At 35.3% G+C, this 11289-nt stretch overlaps 2 protein-coding genes and 1 long non-coding RNA gene across 7 annotated transcripts; 2 read left to right on the top strand and 1 right to left on the bottom strand.

The window, feature by feature from the left end:
- Positions 1-633: 633 nt before the first annotated feature.
- Positions 634-1147, bottom strand: LOC126767049 (uncharacterized). Its single transcript, XR_007669002.1, has 2 exons — positions 803-1147; positions 634-736 (listed from the first exon to the last, which is right to left on the bottom strand). It is a non-coding gene; the product is annotated as an uncharacterized LOC126767049 (long non-coding RNA).
- Positions 1148-1246: 99 nt separating this feature from the next.
- Positions 1247-3051, top strand: LOC126766827 (alpha-2-macroglobulin receptor-associated protein). The gene is made up of 5 exons (XM_050484524.1): positions 1247-1611; positions 1690-1905; positions 1971-2181; positions 2234-2595; positions 2653-3051. Exons 1-5 carry the CDS (start codon positions 1348-1350, stop codon positions 2779-2781), a joined length of 1182 nt encoding a protein of 393 aa, XP_050340481.1. The 5' UTR covers positions 1247-1347; the 3' UTR covers positions 2782-3051.
- A 623-nt stretch (positions 3052-3674) lies between these two features.
- LOC126766749 (abl interactor 2) lies at positions 3675-6870 on the top strand. Of its 5 annotated transcripts, XM_050484474.1 has the most exons (8): positions 3687-3811; positions 4073-4247; positions 4312-4515; positions 4571-5241; positions 5318-5405; positions 5697-5708; positions 5881-6071; positions 6135-6870. In XM_050484474.1, the coding sequence occupies exons 2-8, from the start codon at positions 4114-4116 to the stop codon at positions 6296-6298; spliced, it is 1464 nt and encodes a 487-aa protein (XP_050340431.1). In that variant the 5' UTR covers positions 3687-3811; positions 4073-4113; the 3' UTR covers positions 6299-6870. The 5 variants fall into 5 exon arrangements, with proteins under 5 accessions (XP_050340438.1, XP_050340431.1, XP_050340435.1 ...); XM_050484481.1 differs by lacking the exon at positions 5697-5708 and having other exon boundaries at positions 3675-3725; positions 5318-5417; XM_050484478.1 differs by lacking the exon at positions 5697-5708 and having other exon boundaries at positions 5318-5417.
- Positions 6871-11289: the final 4419 nt, after the last annotated feature.

The raw sequence follows: 11289 nt of genomic DNA on the forward strand, positions 1-11289 counted from the left end.
TAGACCCTTCCGCAGTGCGCATATGGTATATAATTGATTCATCTACAGGTACTTGAAGTGCGCCTAAAAAGCTGCAACCATAACTATTATACAACATAGCCACCCAAAGCGACTAACCAGCCATGAAGAACTTGGTGATATTTTCTGGTTTCCACAAGAATATACTGAAGTCTTGTTGTATACTTATTATTGTAATTAACTGTGAAATAAATATTGTGAGTATTTGTTTAAGTTAATATACTATGCGAGAAAACTACAAAACGCCAAACGGCACAGAGGAACCCTTTTGGTGCATATCACAACTAAACTGTCACAATGTTCGGTTGCTTCAAGCGGCGCCAAACATATTGATACCAACATATTATAACCGCGTTCTTATGAATGAATCTTTATGAATTGCTGTTAGGCATTCAACTAAACACTGCAAAGGATAATAAATTTTAAAATTGTACATAATACAAATGTGTGGTATCTTTTGCTACAAACGACTTTGAAAACATATGTACTTCAGTATAAATCATCTCAAGCATAATAGATATCAGCTAAAAATAGCAAAGTTTTGCTACTGATATGTGGCTAAATGCGTACTGACATACTGCCTTAAATTGACAGCTTGGATTTCGCATTATAGCCTTTGTTTATATTATTCAATTAAGTAGATGACTGGGTATTAAATATGTTTCAGCAAATTATGTTCAAACAACAAAACGAGAGCACAAAGATGACTTCAGTGTATCTGAAAAACGTTTCAAAAAGTTCAGCTAGTATAATTTGGCCTTCCGGTTTTTCAGCAGTTACTCACTTTATTGTTACACTGCTTTACAATACTGTAATCCGGCTTGCTTTAGAATTAAATATTTATTTAGAACATAATTTTATTCACTTGGTATTTTCAATCGTATTTAATCAATTGTTTTGTACCGTGTTTTATTTAGTTTACATTATTTAGCATCCACTTTTTATGAAAGCATTCAGTGTTGCCGTGAGCTCAGAACAGTGTGTGAGCTGTTCTGGACGCTAACTACAATTTTAGTATGAAATTTAAATGTATGAATACACAGTACTAAATAATTTAAAATATATGTATATATATTCCCAAAGTATAAGGAAGTGAGTAAAACCTAAAAAATACAATATCATACACTTTTTTTTATAGCAATATATACGTTTAGAACTGATTAAGTGACCACTACAAAATGTCCACAAGTAATCGGTTCTGCAACATCCGTCTTCTAAATTTTAGACAACACTAATCTGCACCGTCGGCACTTTATAAGAATTTCGGCAATTAAATTTTTCATACGGTGTAGATTTTTCTTAGATTAGTTTATAACAAAAGTTTAAATTATGAAGATTTTTATGCACGTTGTGCTGGTGATTTTGCTCTTGCAAATGCACTTGGCAATTGGCGATAAAAAGCAGAGCAAGAAATATTCCCGTGAAGCTAATGAACAACAATACAACACACAACAAAAACAACACAAGTCGAAAGAAAAATCGTATGAAGGCGAGTTTAAGCTTACAACTGAGCGATATGACCCCGACTTCCGTAATCTACAACGACCTTTCCGAATGGCCAAACTAAATTTGGTCTGGGCTAAGGCACAAAATGTAAGTGATAACAATACTATACACATACCTAAATAGGTTACAAATAATTAGGACTAATATTAATTTTTTTACAATTAGAGACTGACTGAGCCAAAACTGAAGTCTTTGTATATGGAACTTAAAATACAAGATAAGGAAGAGATCGCATGGAAACAATTGAGCTCACAGCATAAAGATAAGGAAGGCATTAAAGAAGCTGAACTACGCCAAAAATTGGTTGGTATAATGAGCACGTACGATCTGTTGGAACATTTCGAAGATACGCAAGATAAAGACAAGGTTAAACCATATAAGGTAGGTAGTATATGGATTAATAATAGACAATAACATTATTTATTAAAAATCGTAACATTTGCTAGAAATTTTATGACCCAGAAGATAACCATTTGAATAAAAGTGCATTTAAGGACAAAAAATTAAATCGCCTTTGGGCCAAGGCAGAAGTAGCTGGATTCACTAAGGAAGAACTGGATTCACTTAAGGAAGAATTTCAACATCATCAAGATAAAGTCGATGTATACTATAGTTTATTGGAAGATATAGGTTCCACGAGCGACCCAAAGCATGAAAGTATGTAATAATTTATAGCTGATTATACATTATTAATTTTATACATTTGTAGATGCCGTAAATGAAGATGAGCTTGATATATTTAACATGGTCGCAAATGATCCCAATGAAAATGAAATTAACACTCCTGAAATGAATTTGAAAAAATATGAAAGCGACATAAATAAATTGCGCGATCACCATCATGGTATTAAAGATCATTATGAACGTTTGGAACGTTTGGTTTCTTCCGGACCGCACAGTCAGGAATTTGTTGAACCAAAAGTACAAGGCCTATGGCGCGTTGCACAAGCCAGCAATTTTACGGAAAAGGAATTGAGTTCGATTAAATATGAATTGCACCATTTCGAAAGCAGGCTACTCAAACTTCGCAATCTACATGCTGAGCATGCAATGCAAAAAGAGAAATACAAAGTAGATATTCGAAATTAACGCTTACAGATCGTTTTTTAACAAAATATATTTTTTCAGAATGAGAAGCAAAAGGACAAAAGCGGTCGCTTCGAAGATATGGAAGATCATATTAAGAAACAAACACGTAAAGTGGAAAAAATACAAGATAGTATTGAAAAAACTATTTTCAGACATTCGGAGCTGTAATGTCTTCTTAAATTGCCAACTGGCGAACTTTTCAACTTTTTGCAATAAATTCGAATAAACTAATTTAATATTTAAGTAAATAGATGCCAAATTTGAATAAATATAATGTATATAGGGCTCATTAATCTTATTTTATATAAGATAGTATATACACGAAACCGTATGTATATATGTACATTAACTTCTTCATATGCTATTTTGATACTGTTGAATTCATCTCTGCCAAAAGATCTTTAATAATAAAAATATAATTTTTCATGTTAAAAAGTATTAAGTAAATAGTTAAACGCTCATTTACCTTAAGACATTTTGCTAATTTTATTTTTACAAACAGTTAGGAATCATTAACCGATTGTTCTGACATAGAAAAATATAATCCACTTAGAGGACACGTGAGTTAAGATCATATCCAAGCGACAATTTTTTCGGCAGAATGCTGTAAAATTCTATTATTTTATTTACATCCAATGAAATTTCATTGTTCTAGTGTATAACATGTCTTCTCGCTCAACTCCTTTTAGAACTTCATTTCAGTCCCGGTCTAGGGAATTTTCCTCAAATTCTTTGACACATTTTTATTTCAGTAATATTTCTTTTTTTAAATTTATTATACGAATTGTGAAAGATAGTCGCTTGCGCAAATTTTATATTTAAATTGTGTTTTGGCGGGATACAGTTTTAAGACCACTGTAAAGTCTTAAATATCAAAACCATATATTTTCATAAAACGTGCCATTTACTTTTAATGTAAACATATATTTAGTGAAACAGTAGTTTTATAAAAAATATAAAATAAAATAATTACACCGAATTAAATAATTTCAATAAAAAAAAATATTCTAGGAAAATAAAAAATGCAACACTTAATATTATTTGACATTTTCTTTTGTTCCTGTTATCCGTTATATAGTTCGTCATCGTCGTATTTTTTGCAGTCGAAAAATGTGAGCTCATATTTATTGCAAATATTTTCATTATATTGGCACAATAAATATATCTTAAATTGTCAGAAAGTGGACAAAATATTTAGGTAAATTTATAAGAAATGAATGTGGACAGTAAATGTGTTTTTATTACCGTAAACTAATCAAGAGGAAATCACACGTCAGGGCGCTCCCAATTATGTTGTAGATTGCGTTGAAGTCGCTGCCGGCGTCGGCGCTGACGTCTATTGACATATCTGCAGTAATACGTTTTGGGCGACAACACCCGCAAAGATATTTTGCAGTTGCCCACCGACAAACAAACCAATATAAATAATGTAAAATATTAAAATAATTCTTTATTTTAGCGGAATCAACTTATTTTTGTACTGTTGCCGTATGGTCGGTCATGGCCAGTGAAAACATAATGGACGAATTAGCATCATTAATACGTACGGAAATTCCGGATGGCAGACAAAGCTTGCGTGATAGTTACACAAATTTGGAACGTGTTGCAGATTACTGTGAGGACACGTATTATCGGTCTGTATTAGAGTCTTAGAAATAACTTTACAATACATATTAATGTAATACTAATTTGATTTAGTGAGGAGAATAAAAAAGCAGCACTAGAGGCTACCAAAAACTATACAACGCAGTCATTGGCCAGTGTGGCATATCAGATAAATACCCTCGCTTATAGTTATATGCAACTTTTAGAGTTGCAAGCACAACAATTATGCGAAATGGAATCACAAATGAATCATATTGCTCAAACTGTGCAAATACACAAAGAAAAAGTGGCACGACGGTAAGATTATCATATAATTTTGTGTGCACATAATATATAAGTATATTCATTGCAGTGAAATTGGTGTTCTTACCGCTAACAAAGTAAGCTCACGTCAATTCAAAATAGTCGCGCCCATTAATCCAGAAAAACCAATCAAATATGTACGCAAGCCAATTGACTACTCGATATTAGATGAAATAGGTCACGGTGTTAATTCTACGCAAACACGCCAACAAAAACATCGTGGATCCAGTCACGGGTCTATACAATCATTGGCAACATCTTCGCTGGCACCTTCCGTAGGTCCGCCACCAACTACAAAACCACCAACACCACCGCAAATGACACGCGGAAATACTGGTACACTGGGTAAATCGTCAATGAGTAATACCGGTACGCTTGGCAAAAGTTCGCGTGAATATCGGACGCCACCGGTTGTTAATCCACCCCAAGTGCCTTCGCACTATGCACCCAACTATCCGATTGGTCATCCAAAACGTATGTCATCAGCTTCCTCAAGCACCACGGTCACTGGTATCAGCAGCATGGGTATTGGTGGTCCGGGCAGTACAAGCGGTGCGCCAAGTGTAGTTAGTGAACGTGAACGTGGTGGTGGTTATAGTGCACTGCCTATGCCGCCTAGTCAGCAAATAGCAACACATGTCAATTTACCATCAGCGGGTATGATGCAATCTTTGCCACCACCACCGCCAACAACATACGACGATCGAAGCAGCATGCCGCGTAAGTGTAAATTTACTATATTAAGTAAATAAATGCACAATCAGACTATATTAATTAATTATTAATTGCATTTTAGCGCCACCATCGCCACTCACTGTTTCACAACATGAAATTAGCGAGCAAAGTCACATTGGCATGCACACACTGGGCAGAAATCACAACAGGTATGTTATGCTGTGTTGCTTGCTCTTTATTCAAAACTCGATAACTGTCAAAAAATGCAAATACGTTACAAAGTTCAATATGCAAAGTTGTTTGACACTGGCTGTCAGATATTTTAGCGAATTAACTTAGTAATAAACAAGAAAAAAGTTATCTATCTATCTTGGTCTATAATATACCCTATTTAGGGTATAAAAGAGTTAAGTTATCGAGTTTCGGTATTAAATTGTATGTTGTAAAATATTAAAAGAATTGTTATTCATTTATAATATTTCATAATTGCACACATTAAGGAATGGTAACAGGTAAAATAAAAGAAAAAAGATTTCTATGTAAATTAAAAATACACTATTTTCTTGGTTATCGGCCATAATACATTCACAAAACAATAATTGCGATTACAGTCAGTTGTTTTCTCTTTAATTTCGAATAACTACTTCTTATCTTATAAAGCATTGTTTGTCCACCTTTTTAAAGAAATAATTTCAGTGTGAACTTTGCAAGACCTGGCTCACAGTCGCCACCACTACCACCTCCACCACCACCGGAGGAGGAACATCAGGACTTTGGACGGCCAAGGACATCAGCAGGGCAAGGTCAATTGGCGCCTATCGTGCCCGAGGATCAGAATTTACCCGGTTGGGTGCCAAAGAACTACATCGAAAAGGGTATGTACAAATAAAATTCCACAACAAATATAAGTGTGTACAAATGTCTTGCGGTAATTACAGTTGTCGCAATTTACGATTATTATGCCGATAAAGATGACGAATTGAGTTTTCAAGAAAGCTCCGTATTGTATGTGCTAAAGAAAAACGATGATGGTTGGTGGGAAGGCGTTATGGACGGTGTGACCGGCCTCTTTCCGGGCAATTACGTGGAACCATGTGTGTAAACGTGTGTGAGCATGTAGCGTGTCAATGACACTTAGTGTTTTTTAAGTGGATCTAAAGTCAAATACATAGCTGAAATCACACTCGTGCACATATGTCTGTACGTATGTACACTGCCTAATTCGTCATTCGACTACGCCGCCAATTGGTATTGCAAGTATTTACATAGCATTATCACAATTACCAGCAAGTTATATTAAAAGGTATATTATCAGGCAAAGCTGAGTGTAAAACAATTCCAATATCTAACATGAATAGCATTAAAAAGTCTGCATTTAAGTGCGCAGTTATTCCACGTAGTTTAAAATTAAAAGCAAAAAATTAAAAAAAAAAGATAATAATAATAACAATTAAGCATAATATTGGTGAATGTAATGTGAATAATGTATGTCCTTTCGACACGAAATTCTGCGCGAAAACTAAAAAACAATATTACCGTTATGCCACGCATTCTTTGTGTGACGGAAGTCTGCAGCAAAGGTCATACATTCAACATAAAACATTTTTATAGCATTTTTTTTTACAAAACAAAAAAAAAAAAAAAAGAAAAAGAAAACAATAATAATAATAACAATGAAGTGAACACGTTGTTAACCTTATTCAGGCGTATGAAGCACAGATAACGAAAGTAAAGTTACGTAGAGAACAATAATATACTAGCTGCAATTAACTGAATTAATTCAATTATGTATTCTAACTAACTTATAAGTATTTGTGTATGAGGCGCAACAATGCTCGCAACGATTCCTTTTTATACGCCACCTTCTCCCCATTTGTATGTATGTAAATCTTTTATTAATAATATTATATAAATGTCTTCGATTTATACAATACCCACTACCATATGCTATACTATATACCTTGCATCAACGATATTCAACGTTTGTTTGTGTGCTGCCACAAAAGCAGCAAGCAGCAAGCGGCAAAAAGTCAAAAATCGTATGTGGTTAGCACAGTGTTGTGTTGGTATGCCAAGCATTGTGCACGCAAACGCAGACATGTACACGCATTTACCACAAAACAACTGGTTTCTTTGAAAAATTGGCACATAGTGTCAAACTATTTTGTATGTGTTGCATTTTTTATAAATTTATATGAAGTTGGCATTTTTGTACACAAATTTTTGCATAAATGAAATACTTTATTACCTCCTGGTATAGTTTATGCTCAATTATCTATTATTATTATTTTTATTTTAATTATTATTATGTAAAGCTTGAATTAATTATTGTAATATTAAAAACGAAACCATTATTTTTATTAGAATTATATGTTCACAAATCTAGCTGCACAGGTGGTAAGTGTAAACACCAATACTCCTGTATAAGCCTTTGCTATGCTATAATTTCATTTATATTAGTTAAACGTGAATTTATTAAAAATACAAATATATATATATATACATATACTTACCTATATGAAAGTAAAATAAATGAAATGATAATTACGCATACATACGTATATTATTACTATTGTATTAACTTAGATAATATAAATAATCACAATGGAAATAAATGCTAAAGATGGAATTAAAAAATGTGCAGTTTTTCATAAAGAGACATACTTCACTACAACTTTTTGAGATATAACGTGTGATCCAAGTAGAGGTTCTTTTTCCAATAGCCTTTTTTTGACAGAACACGCATGCGTCATGTCAAGCTGTCAGTTAATTTTTCTTCAGTATTGTTTGGCATTCCAACATGTAAAGACTTACGCTTGAACAACGTTTACAAATCGTTCAACTTTATTACGAAAGTTTATGTTCTGTAAAGAATGTGTTACGCGCGCTTCGCTCAACTTATGGTCAACATAATCGGCCTGCTGAGCGTACTATTCGCAGCATCAATTTGAGACCCAGTAATCATTCTTGGATAATATTCGACCGAATAGACCACGACCATCCGGCAGTGAAGAAAATACAGCTGTCGTACCTGGGGTGTACACGAAGGCCGTGGAGAGACGATGCGGCGTCGTTCGCAGCAACTCCGACTGATGTATGGAACGACTTGGCGCATTTACGTCGAGATCTTAAATTGAAAATTTACAAAATACAGCTTCTGCAAGAACTGAAGCCGCTCGAACTTTCCAAGTGACATCGCTTCGCTCTCTGAGCTCTAGGAAAGTTCCAAGAATATCTGACGTTCTCGAGCCAAATTTTGTTCAACGATGGGGCCCATTTCGGGCTCAATGGTTATGTAAACGAGCAAAATTGCCGCATTTGGGACGAAGAACAAACTGAACAGATTCAAGAACTGGCATTTTATCCAAAAAAACCACAATTTGGTGTGGTATTTGGGCAAGCGAAATCATCGGTCCATATTTCCTCAAAAAGTTTTGATGCTTGAAATTAAAGCTCGTAATCGATATCGCATCAATCAATGCATTTATTGAGATAACACTTCGATGAGCAAATAATTTCACAATTTGGGCCCGTCGACTGGCCACCATGATCGTATGATATCACACAGCTAGACTTTTTCTTGTTGGGATATGTAAAGTCTAAAGTCTATGCGGATAATCCCGCTTCGATTTAGGCAAACATCACGCGTGCCATGCTAAAGTTCCCAGCCGAAATACTCGAACGAGTCATCGAAAATTTGGTCCAATCGATGGACCATCTGAGACGTAGCCGTGGCCAACATTTAAAAGAGAAAATTTTAAAAAATAAATGCCAACGCTGTTCTTTCGAACGATAATGAACATTCCCCATCAAATTTGAAGTTTCTGTGTTTTTTCTTTAAAAAAGTAGGAAACCTCGAAATGGATCATCCTTTAGATTTGAAATTTTGCATACGTTCTTTTCTCCCCAAGAACCTGCTCATTTGCCGGAATCGCCACTATCATGAGTCTGCAAAAAAATGAAGAGCTGTTTTGATTATTTTGCGTAGTTCCTATGGGTTTGAAATCCGAATCGGAAAATTATTTTAATTTTGTTGTTGCTTTTGTAGCGGCAAAGAATAAACATAACTGAAGTTTTTTAGTGGAATGGTGCCGAATCGACAGTCTTCGGCCGAATAATAATCCGAGTCCATACCGGTTACTCACTCCAACTATCATGGGAACAGCTTTTTGTCATAGAGCGTCATTAGTAAGTACTAAATACATTTCTTTTTCCCAGTGAAACTATTTGTGGTACAAGCATCAGGAAGGTCTCTATGAAGCGTCCAAAAATATCTTTTTTGTATCTCCTTAATATCTTGATGAAATCGTTCACCTTGTTCTCCACTCGCATCAACATTTTTTGGAAAGTAGTCGAGGTGAGAATGAAAAAAATGTAATCTTAGACTCATAGACATAAAGCTTGAAGATCTTTTAACATTCCTTTGATGATTTTTCTGTAGTTAGCGTCTTTGTTATCGCCTAAATATTGTTCTGTGACCTACTTAAAGGATTGCCTTGCTCTTGAAGATCCGTCGCGGTTGTAATGAACCTTGGATCAGCCATAAGTCGTCGAATATCTGGTCCAAAGTAAACACCTTCTATCATTTTCATCTCTGAGAGACCTGGAAATTTGGAAACTCTAGGAACTAACTTTACAAATGGCTTCATGGATATCAGCTTTATGAGAAGTGGTGGTCGAAGAGGAGGCACCAAAATTTCATTTACAACGTTTTTTCGGAACTTTAAGCTTCCTTTGAAGCCAACATATTTCTAACTGATATAAATGGAAGCATAGAAACCGCCATTGTAAAGCAAAGCTACTTTAAGAGAAGCTCCTGTTTTTGAGCCTTAATCCTAGCGCCCAACTGCGTTTTTGGTTCTCACCAAATCATTTTACTCGCCATAGGAAAGAATATTCGGATTGCTGTTATCTTCACATTCAAAACATGGCTTGTCATGGGGTTTTTTCTTGCCTATAACCAATGTCGAAGGACTTTGAGACATCGTTTGCGGACTTTACGAGGTGCCCAAATTTTATACTGATCTCCGAACAATGGATGGTGGTTTCACTTCAAGTACGCCATATACTGGAAGGTAGTCGATCAAGATGTTAATGGTGTATTATATTACTCTATGTCGCCGATGTAATCAAGTAAAGTCCTCTTGATACTCCTAGGAGGAGGCTCCGCTCCAAGCAGAATGGAATGAAAGGGTGAATTGTGTTCCTTAATCGGAAGCATGCTGGTGTTCATTAGGGGATAGCACGAGGGATCCTCGTGTCGTACGGAATGCTGTGTTCTAAGCTTCTCATCTGCGTTACACTACATCTAGGTGACCATATCGGTGCAGCATAGTTAATGATTGGTATGAAGATGCCTATAAGATTTCTTCGTCTTTTTCCCAGGTACAATCAGGTGGCGGTAGTATGCGGTGTGAAAGGGTACCAGTACAGTACCAGTTGTTAACAGTCGATATTTAATGGCATCGACTGCGATACTAAGAGCCAATCTGTACTCCTTCGTCCAGTTCGTGAATATTGTCGTTATGGATTTAGTGAGGGAGAGTGTTAAGCTCCTTGCTGAGATGGAGCGAGAAAAATCGGTGACGCAGCTGTTTACTTTTGAGCTAAGTTATTGCTAGAAAGCCAAATTCTTATTGTACCAATAGTAATCAAAAAATAAAACTCATGAGATACTGCTTTTCTCTTCCATTTTAAGAGAAGCTACGATTCTAGTTAGTTCACCTTAATCAGAGTTACGATTTATATACCTGTAGATAGGAACTAAGCATAGTGAGATTTCGCTTTGCTCTGGCTCAAAGATTGACAATATATTGCATATTGCTGAAGACAGCTTCGCGGTTAGACCACATTCCTTTCTGAACTCGTCTATTTAGTTTAAGTGGTGTTTCTGTGCCTGTTTTTGATGTCGTCTGAACCACTTTCTCTTCTTTATGAAGGAGGTAGTTACCTATTCTGTTCGTTTAGCTTATTCAGCGCCATTTTGGGTCTTAGGCCAAAGTTAGTTAGATTTTGAACTCAATACATTCAGTCTTATGCCCGAAAAATACTCATTTTAGGTTTCCACTGAACACAAATATTATTATTTTTTTT

Source organism: Bactrocera neohumeralis, chromosome 2, assembly GCF_024586455.1.
Source record: "Bactrocera neohumeralis isolate Rockhampton chromosome 2, APGP_CSIRO_Bneo_wtdbg2-racon-allhic-juicebox.fasta_v2, whole genome shotgun sequence".
NCBI lineage: Eukaryota > Metazoa > Arthropoda > Insecta > Diptera > Tephritidae > Bactrocera > Bactrocera neohumeralis.